Source organism: Gadus macrocephalus, chromosome 4 (assembly GCF_031168955.1).
Source record: "Gadus macrocephalus chromosome 4, ASM3116895v1".
Lineage (NCBI taxonomy): Eukaryota > Metazoa > Chordata > Actinopteri > Gadiformes > Gadidae > Gadus > Gadus macrocephalus.
Window position 1 is genome coordinate 22732812 of NC_082385.1, and position 16310 is coordinate 22749121.

The 16310-nt window shown below is 43.0% G+C and overlaps 1 protein-coding gene and 1 long non-coding RNA gene across 3 annotated transcripts in view; one reads left to right on the forward strand and one right to left on the reverse strand.

Annotated features, from left to right (window-relative positions):
• aamp (angio-associated, migratory cell protein) overlaps positions 1 to 12287 on the forward strand; it is a 28284-nt gene extending 15997 nt beyond the window's left edge. For both annotated transcript variants that reach the window (XM_060050683.1, XM_060050684.1), the window contains 4 exons: positions 382 to 476; positions 6588 to 6678; positions 6793 to 6947; positions 11261 to 12287. In XM_060050683.1, coding sequence (XP_059906666.1) covers positions 382 to 476; positions 6588 to 6678; positions 6793 to 6947; positions 11261 to 11336 — 417 coding nt within the window. In that variant the 3' untranslated portion in view covers positions 11337 to 12287. The remainder of the gene's footprint in view (positions 1 to 381; positions 477 to 6587; positions 6679 to 6792; positions 6948 to 11260) is intronic.
• LOC132456354 (uncharacterized) lies at positions 2580 to 3077 on the reverse strand. The gene is made up of 2 exons (XR_009525445.1): positions 2760 to 3077; positions 2580 to 2700 (listed from the first exon to the last, which is right to left on the reverse strand). It is a non-coding gene; the product is annotated as an uncharacterized LOC132456354 (long non-coding RNA).
• Positions 12288 to 16310: the final 4023 nt, after the last annotated feature.

Here is a 16310-nt window from a genome sequence, read left to right on the forward strand (position 1 = left end):
CTTTTGGTAGTTGTGTGTAACGCGTTAGTACGTGGTACTTTTTCATGTAATTATAACTTAACTTCAACACTGGACACAAAAACTCTCTCTCTGGCACTCTTTCTATGTCTACTTTGTGACATATTGATTAAAAACTATGGACCAAGTCCTGTTGGGACATCTTGATTAATCCAACTCCTATGGTCTCTCTCTTGAAGTTGTGCTGGTATTAAAAAATATGGTGAAGGTATTAAAAAAGTTATTAAAAGGTAGTAAATTTAATTTAAGAATTTCTGTATAAACCCTATATTATAATTATTGTAATCACTATAGGAGTCATTTTGTGTTTTGGTCCATAAGCCTCCATTTGTATGTATAAATGTGTGTGTGTGTGTGTGTCAGATGGTGAGTGTGTTCTCCGCTGACGGGCTCAGGGGCACTGGGTCCACCAGCCAGGAGGAGACCAACTCTGTGGAGTCCGTGGGCTTCTGCAACATGTGAGTACTGCACGTCAACACTGTGCACGTGAACCCAGTGCACGTCAACACTGTGCACTTGTGTGTAAAAGGGTCTTGATTTTAGTAATATAGTTGCGCCTAGCAACAACTGGTAGAGCAAAGCATTAATACTGCCAGGTTAGGGGTTTGATTCCCACTGCTCTGGATAACGGTTTTCTTTTAAACAAATGAAACTAGACCTTGATATAATATGGAATTCAAGATTTTGGGGATGATTTAATGATGAAAGATATTTTTATGTATCTTTTGAATATGTATTGTTTGATTACACTTGGGTATCTTGCTGGCCCATATACATTTTTTGAAACATTTCTTTATAAATCTATTTGAATCATTTTAATTCGCCAATTCTCGTGACGGTAATTTTGATAGACGTGTGTTTTTAATAAGGCTGGGGGTAAACGACGATTTATTAAACGATTAATCGGGGGATTCTTTTATCGATTAGTCGACTGATATAACGACTAATTGAACGATTATCTATTTCTGTTGCTCGATTAATAAAAACCATAATGTATCTAAAATAAATACCAACAAATTAATAATAATAATATAAAATCTTAATGATATACTTTATTTAACAACAGTTTTGCACAGCAAAAAATCTTCTGCTTTACACAAAATAAAATAAATAAAATAGTTTCACTGTTATACAAAATGAAAGGCCAGCCCGTTTACTCTTTCATACATTGCACTTTCAATTTTACTTGCTAAAAAGCCTTTTTAACTTTCAATTAAATTTTCTCTTAAATACATTGCACTTTCTATTTTACTCATTTCTTGCATATGTTTTCTTTTACTTATCTATTATTTTATTTTATTGTATGACAATGTTTATATGTGAAGCACTTTGAGTCTGCCTTGTGTATGAAAAGTGCTATATAAATAAAGTTGCCTTGCCTTGCCTTGCCTTTCACAGTACCAACATAACTCTTGTTCAAAAAATTCAAAAGTTTTCAGTAGCGTCGCCATTATTGACTAGACTAGAGCCCCAAAACTTGTTCAATAAGAGGCATGGCCTATTTATGCTCCTACTACAACCTTTGTGATGGGGAGAGGGGAGGGAGTGGAAAGATGCATTGGTTTGAGGCACAGACCTTTTCGATTGTTGTAGTATTTGGGTTATGGGATTTTCATGTATAGGGTGGTTGTTGATATAAAATATTTTTTGTTAAATAAATGTAGATAATGGTTTTAAAGATCATACTTGTAATATGTTCAATCTCTCCTTATTTCCCCTGCTCATTACTGTGCACAAATGTACTGTATGTATGTTGCCAGCAGACACATAGAAACCTCCCGGCAGGGTGCGCTTTGCGAGCACACAAAAAAAGTTGTGCGCAAAAAACATAACATTTCACCTCCGCTGCTGCAACTCCATCCTAGGGGAAACACTGAACACAATCTAACAGTGTCAACGTAAAACCTGATGCACAATCAAACTGACTGTCTTAACTGCTATTCTGTTAGCTTACATGCTAATGAAATTTGTGCAATATAGCACTGTCCACTTTCCTCCACTTCTCTCCTCCCTCCCCACTCTTTAATCCTCTTCTACGCTACCTACTCTGTATTACTGTGGAGGAATGTGAGCATGTCCACTTGCTCTTTGGTGAGGCTTGCTCTTTTTTTGCCCACAATGGTCCCTGCTGCTGAGAACAGACGTTCCGAAGGTGTCGATGTTGCAGGGGCAGCCAGATAGGATTTCGCCACAACAGCCAGGGCAGGGAACTTTGTTTCATTTTCCTTCCACCGTTGGAGTGGGTTTTTGTCCTTTGGAATCTGTTTCTCCCTAAAGTACGCAAGCAGCTCATTCCTGACAGCATCTTCCCTTCCGTCTTGGCCTGGGTCTTCATCTTCCAGCTCCTCATCATCATCTGTGCCAAGCATCGTGTCCAGAACAGTCTTAGGCTTCTGTCTGGAATGATCTGGCTGGTCACTGTCATCTTCTTCAGGCTCTTCCCTCACTTGCACTCGTCTGGCTTCAAGTGAAAGGGTCAGAAGTAGGGTTGCCGCGGTATACGGTATTACCGGTGTTGAGGCCAACACCGTTTACTCGGTGTTGGCACCGGCAACACCAAGTTTTTATTTTTTTCAGTAATAAAAAACAAATTCAGTAAAAATGAATAATACAATTATAATTAAGAAAATTAACATGTGTAGAATAGGCCACAGTTCTGCTCTGTGCGGGAGAATTGTCGCTCTGAGAATTGACGTGCTTCCTTACAAGACCGGTAACCATAGCAACGCCAGTAAACAAACCCCGCAAAGCCCAATCCCTACGTGAGCTCCCCGCGCTACGGCCATCCGGAGGCGCACAGAGCTTTTGGCCGTGATATTATGATATATACAATTATATTATACTATATATATACTATTATATATAGAACGTTATAAGACGCCAAGAATTGGCGCGCTGCCAGCCGCTGTCACCGAGTGTGAGAGGAGAGTTGACGGAGAAGATGGCGGTTGACCTATAGTTTCAAAGTTAATACCGTTTATACCGGTAATACCGGTGTTGACACGAGCGTATTACTCGGTGTGAAAATGTCCACACCGCGGCAACCCTAGTTAGAAGTTTGATTTTCACCTTCAGGATGTCTTCTGTGGACAGGAACTGGAGTTTTCGGAATCTCGGATCAAGGGCCACGGCGAAGATGCACACATTTTTCCTGATTTGCACACTTATGATAAAAGAAATTCAAGGTGCTTAGAAAGAAAGATAATAGTAGAATCAATAGCTCTACATGATAGAATGCCAATGGGAAAACATTGAAAAATGCAAACTGGGAAAACTTAATTAAAATATTCAGTTAGTTCACTATAAGAGATTTAAAGAGCTGGATAATCAAACTAACCTTGAAGCAATCTGCTGCGGCTGCTGTTTGGAAGGTGGCAACGGGGGGGGTCTCAAAGACTGTCTTTGTGGACTTCTGTAGGGCTTTCACCAGCGGAGGCAGGACAGAGACTGTGACGTATGCTTCTCCACTCAGGAAGACGGTGGCTTGCCCAAAGGGCTCAAGTGCTTGCTGTAGCTCCTCCAGGAGGCTCCACTGGTCAGCTTTCATATCCAGGTAGTGCTTTGCTGCCTTGGTGACCTCTGGGTCGGAGAGGGTTGCGGTTACAGGCCACCGCTGTTCAAGGAGGCGTGTGATCATATAGTAAGAACTATTCCATCTAACAGCTACATCCTGGGTCAACTTGTGTTGAGCTGTGCCCATTTGCTCTTGTTTGAGTTTCAACTTCAGGGTGGTGACATCGCTGCTATGGAAGCACCCGGCGAGGCTCCTTGCTAATGCGGGGCTCTTTCAGAGCATGGTTGACGATCAACTGGGTGTTATGGCCAGCACATCGAAGTGAGGCAACGCCATGCCTCTCTTCAAGGATTCTAAGGGCTTTGACCACATTAGCTGCATTATCGTGGACAATCGCCTGGACATCATCAAGGAGAGAGAAGTCAAACTTCTCGGCAACCTCTTCAATCCAGCGAGCAATGTTTTCTGCAGTGTGTCGTCCTCAAGGGGCTTTGTGCACAAAACGAATGAGACCATCTCCCAGTTGTCGTTGATGTAGTGGCAGGTCACTCCGAGGTATGCCTCTGTGGCAATACTTGTCCAGGCATCGGTGGTGAGCGTGATTTTTGAGGACCTGTTCTTTACGTCTTTCTTCAGATCTTCAAGAGTGTGTTGATATGCCTTCTCCAACTGCTTTGTGAACCACCACCTGGAGGGACATTTGAAGCCTGGGCAGGCATATTCGATCATGTCTATGAAGGCTTCACCCTCAACAAGAGACAAAGGCCTCATGTCTTTGACGATCACCTGTAAGACAAAGAAAATCATTATTAATAACAACATGAACATAGCACCTTTCATAGAGCCATAGGATCAATAAAGCCGAATCTAATATGTTGCTTACAATGTAAGATTAATTATTAGACAATCCAAACAAGGACACAAAGAAAAGGGCCAAGTTAACTGAAGAAACACCCATAACCTAGCTAATAAATATAGGACACAAAAAATGGACACAGCCTTTCCATCCTAAAAGATGCTCAAAGCAAGCAACAGTGAGCTAATAATTACTTACTCTCAAGATCCTTTTGCTCAGTTCAGCTGCCTTCTGTGCCTTCTTCTTTTCCGGTACCCTTTCAGGCATCTCGTCTCGTTTTCAGTACCCCAACGGAGGAGTACTGAAAACGAGGGCAAAACGAGTACGGCTCAGTCCGGGTCACGCCCACTTTTGGCGTTGGAAACGCAATCCGTACCGCACCTTTGCGAACCGAACCGTATTGCACCCTGCAGTGGAAACGCGGCATTATGCTGTCTTCTGTCTTCTACAGATTTAGGCTGTTTTAGGCACTTAGGCTGTCTTCTACAGATTTGCAGTCAAGGTTTGCATAAATATACTCTTAACCTCATTGCAGTGCTATGCTATGATTAGTTTATTTGAATGCTAACGTGGCTACTTTTAAAAGTAATGTTATGTCCAACAATGCATTTGATCATCATGGCTAGCCTAACGCAGCAGCTGTGTCTCTGTCTGTGTTGTTTTGTAACATGGAAATTGCCAGGGGTGCACATAACAATTTTGATCTGGTTCTCACAGGAGCACCAGTTTGTTTCTTGGTGCTCATGCATTCATGTTTATCTAGAAGCTCGTAGAGTATTCGATCTACACCTTACAATGTTTGGTACTCAAATGAACCCTATCACACTTAGATGTGGTGCTCATTTTAAGGTTTTCAGCTAGGCTAACCAACGCATCTTAGCTCTCTGTGCAGTTTGTTTGTGCTAGGTTAGTAGCTAAAGTTCACGTTAGCTAATATAACTGAGATAGCTGTGTTCTGCAGCCATAAGCCAGCTACCATTCAAGCTAACGTTAGCTAAACAGCTGTCTTGGCGCCAGTACCTAGTTAACGTTAGCCACCAACCCAGCACGAACAAACCGCACAGCGCAGAGCTCCTGCCACACAACACACCACACAAACATGAAATTAATTTAACCAACGTTGGTACTTACTTGCGATTGTCTCCATCACGAGTGACAATGGGGTGCCTCCGTTTCAGATGCTCCAACATTGCTGTCGTGCTCTTGTTATATGCCAACTCCATTTGGCAAAGAGTGCAAATCACAACACCTTTTCGTTTAGGACTTAACTTGAAGTATTTCCATACCTTTGATGATTTCGGGCACAGACATTTGCCTTTATTGTAACTTTCGTCCATTTTGCAATGTTTTTTCCTCGTGTGGCGAAAATCGTTGACGGAGAAAAAAAAAAGTAATTGTTATTTGTTCTCCCTGTGTTGAAATCCTCCCCTCGCCGCGGACCACCATAATAAAAACTCAGAACACACAGAGCAATCGTTTAAAGCCCCCACCTGAACATTATTGATTCAGCTGTTAAAACTTTATAGAGCTCCCAACGGAAGCAAGGACTCCAGCGTTCAGATAACCTGGGAGGGTCAGGACGAGAGGAGCGGGCTGTTCCCCAGCCTGTACCTCATTGTGTTCCTTAGCGTGTCCCCTGACGTGTCCCCTGACGTGTTCCCTGATGTGTTCCCTGGCGTGTTCCTTACCGTGTTCCCTGGCGTGTTCCTTAGCATGTTCCCTGACGTGTTCCCTGACGTGTTCCTTGGTGTGTTCCTTAGCGTGTTCCCTGACATGTTCCTTAGCGTGTTCCGTAGCGTGTTCCTTAGTGTGTTCCCTGGCGTGTTCTTTAGCGTGTTCTTTGGCGTGTTCCTTGGTATGTTTCTTAGAGTGTTCCTTGGCGTGTTCTGTTTGCCACCATGAGGGGGGAAGGGGACCAGACTCAAACCTTCCTCAAAGACACCTGACCTGAGGGTGTGAATCCCAATGAGGGCTTTGTTAAGCAAGATACCGGATCCCTGACTTTGTTTCAAGTTCACAAATTGTGGACAACTTCTGTATGCAGGCATACAGAAGTTGTCTACATCTTGGAACTGACCCAGCAAAATAAACAATCCTAAAGGCCCCCTCTGAGTAATGGATACTAAATAAGTTTGTGTTTGGGTCTGTGGAGAAAGGGTGCATCATCAGTCACTCACTTCCTGTTCCTCCCCCCACTAGCCTGCCTCTGGTGGGCGTGGCCTATCTGGACGGAACCCTGGTCATCTTTGACCTCGCCACCCAGACGGTCCGAAACCGGTGCAGACACGAGGTGAGGACACACACACACACACACACACACACACACACACACACACACACACACACACACACACACACACACACAGGGGATCAGGTTGATTCTTCTCTCTCCCCCCCCCTCAAGGCGGGCATTGTGCACATGCAGTGGGAGGAGTCCTCCGCGCTGGTGTCTACGTGCGGTTTGGACGGCGCCCTGCGGCAGTGGGACGGGCGCTCCGGGAACCTGGTGTCGGAGTACCGCGGGCACGCTGCCGAGGTCCTCGCCTTCGCCCTCAACCGGTAACCTTGCAACCAGCCCACCGACCACTGGTCCTCGAAACACACTTTAGAAACTAAATGAAATGGTACTTCATAAAGTAGCATTTTTCAACATATACATATATAAATTTAGCACAAAAAGTAAGGACATTTGTGTTTGGTAGATTATTTCTCTGTGGTAACAATGCTTTTTGGCAAAAAATCGTATACCGTTGGAAAGCCTTTTTAGTTCCCTTTCAAATGGTTTCCACCGCTGACTGTACCCTTAATGGTAGGCCGGATGTCGATCGCCGCGGCAGCTACGTAAACATCGTAAACAACGTCTTCCTCCCCAAGAATGCAGAGGAACGTCTCCACCTCCTTGTTCGCCCAAGCAAGCGTTTTACGCGACATGTTCATTGTAAAGAATAATACCTCGAGGCTGCGGTTTGTTTGTTTTTATCCCCACGTCGCCCGGAAGTGACGGTTCTGTCGACCATTCAACGGAGGGGGTGTGTAGCTCGAATTTTCCGGTACCCTTTCAGGCATCTCGTCTCGTTTTCAGTACCCCAACGGAGGAGTACTGAAAACGAGGGCAAAACGAGTACGGCTCAGTCCGGGTCACGCCCACTTTTGGCGTTGGAAACGCAATCCGTACCGCACCTTTGCGAACCGAACCGTATTGCACCCTGCAGTGGAAACGCGGCATTATGCTGTCTTCTGTCTTCTACAGATTTAGGCTGTTTTAGGCACTTAGGCTGTCTTCTACAGATTTGCAGTCAAGGTTTGCAGGACGATATGGCCGACGGCTCTCTGCCCAGACAATCCGGAACAGACTACACGCAGCCAAGCTACGGCCTCATAGGGCTGCCAGGAGTCCTGCCATGACTGCCCTTCACCATCAGGCCCGTTTGCGCTGGTGTCGGCAACACGTGCACTGGAACCTGAACATGTGGAGGAACGTTATGTTCAGTGATGAGTCCCGATTTTGCCTACGGCAGTTGGATCAAAGTGTCAAAGTGTGGAGAAGACGCGGAGAACGCTATGCTGATTGCTGCACCGATAGAATAACATATTTTCGTGGAGGCAGTGTGATGGTGTGGGGCGGCATCTCCCTCACTGGAAAATCGAGGCTTGTCATCATTGGTGGCAATCTCAATGCAGAGAGATATAGAAATGAGATTCTGCAACCAGTGGCAATCCCATATCTCCACAGTCTGGGACCGATCTCGATCCTCCAAGATGACAACGCTCGCCATCAGGGACTACCTCCAGAATATGGGAGTGGAGAGGATGGAATGGCCTGCTAGCAGTCCTGACCTCAACCCCATTGAAAACTTGTGGGATCAGCTTGGGCATGCTGCTCGTGCCAGAGTGACCAACACAACCACGTTGGCTAACTTGCACAAATGCTGGTTGAAGAATGGGATGCCATCCCACAGCAGTATGTGACCAGGCTGGTGACCAGCACAAGGAGGAGGGGCCATGCTGTTGTGGCTGTGTATGGTTCTTCCACACGCTACTGAGGCTCCTGTTTGTGAAATGAATAAATTGTTAAATTGCCAATATGTGTTGTTCCATGGATATTGTCTTGTTTCTATTTCAATCATCCAATCCACCAAACACCAAAAGATTCAATGGCAGAATAAGCTGTTTGGCATTGGCAGAGAATATTTGGCACATTTTTCATGGGTGCAACCCACATACTCGGCTCTGCTGCTCATCCTTCAAGTGCATGTTCCCTACAAATGGGGCACCATTTGATAGGGAACTATACAGGCTTTCCAACGGTATAAGATTTATTGCCAAAAAGCATTGATACCACAGAGGAATAATCAACCAAACACAAATTTCCTTACATATATATATATATATATTAGTGCTGTCAAGCAATTAAAATATTTAATCACGATTAATCGCATTAATGTCATAGTTAACTCACGATTAATCAACCAAAAAAAATGTCTATGCTAAATATCCCTTGATTTCTTTGTCCCATTAATTTTTCTCATTTGAATGCTCTTATCAACATGGAGAAGTGCATCGGCTTGCCTTGTGCAAATGTTTTTTATTGATAACAACATTGGCATATACTGATCAAAACAGGACGATACAAAAAAAAAGCCTATAGTGCAATTAAACGATGAACATACAAACATACTGCCTTGAACATAGCAGTCAGGCTACTGCTTCTTTGTTTTGAGCCAAAGAAAAATAAATAAATAAATTGCATTAATCGCGCGATAAAAATAATAACGCCGTTAAAATTGGTTTGCGTTAACGCCGTTAATAACGCGTTTAACTGACAGCACTAATATATATATATATGGGATAATGTATAGAACGGCAATCATCAGGAAAATTAGCCCCGACAGGGCGAACAGGACACCGACGCGAAGCGGAGGTGTCTTGCTTCACCCTGAATTACCGGCGATGTTCTATACATTATCCCGCTTATTACACGGCTACTTGCCAAAACGAAAAAACAACTTCACACAGTGTGTCTTTTTACAATTACCATTAGTAGTGTTGATCAGCAGAGAAATAGTCCTCCAAACACGTTGACGTCGCTTAACAACCGAATACGCTGAGGTTGATAAGTGACCGGATTATTGCGGAGTTATACCAAAGACGTGTATCAGAGACAAAAAATCCACTTTCCTTGACAGCCGTCATTATATGCTTAGCGTTCCACAGCATTGAGAAGAGCCATGTAATAAATACAGGTCATGCTCATCATACACTAATTCAACTTAAAAGGCCAAACTAATACATTATGCAGACTCATTACATGCAAAGTGAGATATTCCAAGCCTTTATTTGTTATAATTTGGAAGATTATTGCTTACAATTTATGAAAACACCAAATTCAAAATCTCAGAAAAATAGAATGTTGGTTCCATATTGTAGGCTCAAAGTGTCACATTCTAATCAGTTATTTAATCCAAAACACCTGAAAGAGTCCCTGAGCCTTTAAATGGTCTCTCAGCCTGCTTCAGTAGGATTCACGATCATGGGGAAGACTGCTGACCTGACAGTTGTGCAGAAAACCATCATTGACACCCTCCTTAAGAAGGGAAAGCCTCAGAAGGTAATTGCAAAAGAAGTTGGATGTTCGCAAAGTGCTGTATCAAAGCACATTAATAGAAAGTTAAGTGGAAGGGCAAAGTGTGGAAGAAAAAGGTGCACAAGCAGCAGGGACGACCGCAGCCTGGAGAGGATTGTGCGCAAAAGACCTTTCAAAAGTGTTGGGAGAGCTTCACAAGGATTGGACTGAGGCTGGGGTGAGTGCATCAAGAGCCGCCACACACAGACGAATCTGTGAAATGGGCTTTAAATGTCGTATTCCTCTTGTCAAGCCGCTCCTGAACAAAAAACGTCAGAAACGTCTTGCTTGGGCTAAAGAAAAAAATAACTGGTCTGTTGCTCAATGGTCCAAAGTCCTCTTTTCGGATGAGAGCAATTTTTGCATCTCATTTGGAAACCAAGGTCCCAGAGTCTGGAGAAAGATTGGAGAGGTACAGAATGCAAGATGTTTGAAGTCCAGTGTGAAGTTTCCACAGTCTGCGTTGGTTTGGGAAGCCATGTCATCTGCTAGTGTTGGTCCACTGTGCTTTATTAAGACCAGAGTCAACGCAGCCGTCTACCAGTACATTTTAGAGCACTTCATGCTTTCTTCAGCGGACCACCTTTATGGGGATGCTGACTTCATTTTCCCGCAGGATTTGGCACCTGCCCACACTGCCAAAACTTCAAAACTACTACAAAAACTGGTTCAATGACCATGGGATTACTGTCCTTGATTGGCCAGCAAACTCGCCTGACCTTGCCAAGAGAAAGATAGAAGACATGAGACCGAACAATGCCAAAGAGCTGAAGGCCGATATTGAAGCATCCTGGTCATCCATAACACCTCAGCAGTGCCACAGGCTAGCATCCATGCCACGCCGCATTAAGGCAGTAATTCATGCAAAAGGGGCCTAAACCAATATGCATGATTATACTTTTCATAGGGCCAACATTTCTTTATTTAATGTAATATTCTAATTTTCTGAGATTTTGAATTTTGGGTTTTCATAAACTGTAAACCATAATCTTCAAAATTATAACAAAAGGCTTGGAATATCTCACTTTGCATGCAATGAGTCTACATAATGTATTAGTATGACCTTTTAAATTGAATTACTGAAATAAATGAACTTTTGCACGATATTCTAATTTTCTGAGTATGACCTGTATATATAATTCGATTTTTTTAACATATTTATTTATTAATGTTTTTACAGGCTTTTATATTCATAGGGGAGCCAAATTTGAACAAAAATGTATGTCTCTGTCCCTATCTCTTTCTGTAGGGACTCCTCCATGGTGGTGACGGCGTCGGGGGACCACCAGGCGAAGGTCTTCTGCCTCCAACGCCCCGACCGATAAAGTGAGGGGGGAGGGGCCTTTGACTGTAGATCATAGGCCCCTCAAACTCATTCAACACCAGGTGTTACGTCGATCCGCCATTCAAATCCACCCATCAGTGACGTCATCAAACATCAGTCAGATCGACCCCACTAGTTGGTTCAGTCCACCTGTCTGTCAGACATCTGGGTGGACACGCCCACATTTGTGATGTCACTAATGGGTGGATTGAAATGGGTTGAGATGGATTATCAGCGTCCCACCTGGTGGGGGATCGGGAGGCCTTGCCTTGGGGAGGGGGGTGGGGTGGTGGACCAGATCCAAAGGTCTGTGAGGAACAACCACAACGGACGGCTTTCTGTGGAGAAGAGCTCTTCATCATTTCATTCCCCAACCCCCTCTTCCTCTCCTCTCATAGTGTTCTTGTGAGCAGTGCAAGCACTACTTGTGAGGGTCTTACATGTCATTGGGGTTCATTTGAAATTTCCCCAACACAACAGAAAAAGCGGTTGCTGTGGTAACCGGGTCCTAGCCACACAGCAGCAAACCGCTCAGTATTTTTTCTATTGTTTCTCTGTAGCTAGAGATCATATAAATAACAGGTTGAGCGGTGAAACTGAAGGAGGGAAACCTGCTCTCTTCCTGTCCCCAGTGACTCAGCATCACTCTGTAACTCTTCAAGATGTTTTCTCGGCGAGCATAGCTCTAAAGTGCTCATTCTTTGCTTATATCTTTTTATTATTTTCCTCTCACGCTCAAATAAACAAACCCCGAAACATTGAGTTCCCGTTCTTTCATTTGAAGTCTGTTCACGGTTCGATGTGTTCAAAGATGATTCAGCACAAACTGTCCACTCCCTTCTGACCACCATACTCCCCCCCCCCCCCACCCCCCCTTTTAACCTCAGCGCAACTCCAGTGTAAATATTGAACTTGGTTCTCGTTGAAAAGCAATTAAAATACTTAGAATACCGACCGTCTCTGTCTCTTCCTTATCCATCCCAAATAAGTGCCACTCTAGCTAGTCCTGGCTAGTCTGTTTGTTTGTCCTGAAGCTTTTAAGCCAGCGGTTTAAGTTTCCCTCCATGAAAAACAATGTTAAAAGTGAATGTTGTCATTTGCTCCAAGTGGCTCGATTAACAGACTGAGGCCAGACATAAATGCTTTTAGTCATCTCAACGGTTTTAGTCATCAGTCAAGGCTTAGTCAAGGCTACGAATATAGAACACAGAAGTACACTTTAGTGGTACTTAATTCAGTTTAGTCTGCAACTTAGCTTTGTTCTAAGAATCTTTTCTGTCTTGTTCCTTCTGGTTCTTGAAATTAAATCTCTATCAGTTCAGTTAAGATATGGACGGCATCAAAGAAACTACTTCTTTCTTGCCTTTAATCTCATTACGTTATTCAGGCCTGATAGAGTTCAGGTGTGGTGCCTGAATTCAGGCTTGAGCTCAGCCATGTATGTTGTCAAGAAAAGTGAAAATAGGTTTAAAATGTCTAGTCAACACGTCAACCTACCTGACCTTTTGATTGACATGTCTGCAACCAACTAGTCGTAGTATATATAAGGAAGTCATTTACCTTTGTATGTTTGCACTGAGGATGGTCTGAATGGGACTGAAAACGTTTTGCACACTACTTTGGGTAGCACTTTACACTTTTATGCAATAAAAACTCATTGTTGCATCGGCTACATGGTGTATATGTATATGTGTATATATATATGTATATATAATATATATACATATATATATATATACATATATATTATATATGTATATATATATATATATATGTATATATGTGTGTGTGTGTATATATATATGTGTATGTATGTGTATAATATATATATGTATGTATGTGTGTGTGTATATATACAGTGGGGCAAAAAAGTATTTAGTCAGCCACCAATTGTGCAAGTTCTCCCACTTAAAAAGATGAGAGAGGCCTGTAATTATTTTTTTTTTTTCATAGGTATACCTCAGCTATGAGAGATAAAATGAAAAAAAAGTATATAAGTATATAAGAAAATAAGTATTTGGTCACCTACAAATCAGCAAGATTTCTGGCTGTCACAGACCTGTAACTTCTTCTTTAAGAGGCTCCTCTGTCCTCCACTCGTTACCTGTATTAATGGCACCTGTTTGAACGCCTTATCAGTATAAAAGACACCTGTCCACAACCACAAACAGTCACACTCCAAACTCCACTATGGCCAAGACCAAAGAGCTGTCAAAGGACACCAGAAACACAATTGTAGACCTGCACCAGGCTGGGAAGTCTGAATCTGCAATAGGTAAGCAGCTTGGTGTGAAGAAATCAACTGTGGGAGCAATTATTAGGAAATGGAAGACATACAAGACCACTGATAATCTCCCTCGATCTGGGGCTCCACGCAAGATCTCACCCCGTGGGGTCAAAATGATCACAAGAACGGTGAACAAAAATCCCAGAACCACACGGGAGGACCTAGTGAATGACCTCCAGAGAGCTGGGACCAAAGTAACAAAGGCTACCATCACTAACACACTACGCCGCCAGGGACTCAAATCCTGCAGTGCCAGACGTGTCCCCCTGCTAAAGCCAGTGCATGTCCGGGCCCGTTTGAAGTTTGCTAGAGAGCATTTGGATGATCCAGAACAGGATTGGGAGAATGTCATATGGTCAGATGAAACCAAAATAGAACTTTTTGGTAAAAACTCAACTCGTCGTGTTTGGAGGAGATAGAATGCTGAGTTGCATCCAAAGAACACCATACCTACAGTGAAGCATGGGGGTGGAAACATCATGCTTTGGGGCTGTTTTTCTGCCAAGGGACCAGGACGTCTGATCCGTGTGACGGAAAGAATGAATGGGGCCATGTATCGTGAGATTTTGAGTGAAAACCTCCTTCCATCAGCAAGGGCACTGAAGATGAAACGTGGCTGGGTCTTTCAGCATGACAATGACCCCAAACACACCGCCCGGGCAACGAAGGAGTGGCTTCGTAAGAAGCATTTCAAGGTCCTGGAGTGGCCTAGCCAGTCTCCAGATCTCAACCCCATAGAAAATCTTTGGAGGGAGTTGAAAGTCTGTGTTGCCCAGCGAAGGTCCAAAAACATCACTGCTCTAGAGGAGATCTGCATGGAGGAATGGGCCAAAATACCAGCAGCAGTGTGTGAAAACCTTGTAAAGACTTACAGAAAACGTTTGACCTCTGTCATTGCCAACAAAGGGCATGTAACAAAGTATTGAGATGACCTTTTGTTATTGACCAAATACTTATTTTCCACCATAATTTGCAAATTAATTCTTTAAAAATCAGACAATGGGATTTTCTAGATTTTTTTAATCAGCCAGAAATCTTGCTGATTTGTAGGTGACCAAATACTTATTTTCTTATATACTTGTATACTTTTTTTTCATTTTATCTCTCATAGCTGAGGTATACCTATGAAAAAAAAATAATAATTACAGGCCTCTCTCATCTTTTTAAGTGGGAGAACTTGCACAATTGGTGGCTGACTAAATACTTTTTTGCCCCACTGTATATCCAAGTACGGAAACCCCGAGGGGATAAAATACATTCGCTCTTCACAATACTAGTCTGTTACACTTGTACCGCGGGAGTGTTTTCGAATTCGAATATTATGAGGGACATCGCGAACAGACAGAGGCTCATTCACAAAGCAGATAGAGGCGCTTGTACCGCGGGAGTGTTTTTTCACATTCGAATATTAATTTTCACGTTCGAATTCGCGTTTTTGGATACATTTCGAACGAATATTCGAACTTCGAATATTCGTTGACAGCCCTAATATGTAGTCGAATAATAAAATACAATTCTAATTTGGTGCCGTCTTGACCGAGAAAAGGCAGAAAGTGACTTTTTGGCGCTTGTGGATTGAAGACAACAACTCCCACCATGCACAGCTTCGCTGGCGGCCACTCCCGCTGATCATCTCCGCCTATCGGACACCTCCTTGTTCCATCTACTAATGGAACAAATCAGCGTGGAGCTTGAACCGACGTCACTAGAGTCGTGACGCTTGCACAGAAGCATACGGCCGACATCTTTCTTTATTCTGGGTGGAAATAGTAACATAGTTACGCCATTAAATGCGTTTATGTAAACATTTTTAGCGAGAAATGTGCATTTTAATTTCATAATGTTCGCTCGTTGAATGTGAAGGATGTTTGGTTTGATAGTTATGACGAAGAGGGAACGCTCCATTCACTTGCATGGACAGCGTCTCTGGTTGCTAAGCAACCTCAACGTCTTGGCGGACTATCTGCTGATCAACACTACGAATGCTGGAAACACACAGAGGTGGGTAGAGTACTGAAAATCTATACTCAAGTAAAAGTACAATTACTTCTTTCAAATTTACTTGAGTAAAAGTAAATATTCCAATTGTAAAAACCTACTTGAGTAAGAGTAAAAAAGTACTTTGTTTTAAAGTTACTCAAATTACAAGTTACTTTACATTTTTGTATTGCAGTGCTTGGATCAGTGAAAAATACCAAACGTGTGTATGTGTGAGAAAGATGCACTCTCAAACATTTCTTCACAAGTTGCTTCATTCTGTATTGTTCATTAAACAAACATAGGCCATCAAACAAATTTACACTAAACATGTAATTTAACTTCAGCTTTGACAAAAGCATTGTAGGAACAGTTACCAATTAAACACTAACCAGAGAGAGAGAGAGAGAGAGAGAGAGAGAGAGAGAGAGAGAGAGAGAGAGAGAGAGAGAGAGAGAGAGAGAGAGAGAGAGAGAGAGAGAGAGAGAGAGAGAGAGAGAGAGAGAGAGAGAGAGAGAGAGAGAGAGAGAGAGAGAGAGAGAGAGAGAGAGACCCCGAGAGAGACCCCGAGAGAGACCGACCCCTTAACAGTGGTATAATGAGCACATACCACAGCCTGTCGTGATCTATTGCTTAATTATAATTAGCTCTGGTAGTTGTTTCTGTTCCACGACATTTTGTATGTCATGTTTGTGGTGTGGGATGAAGAGA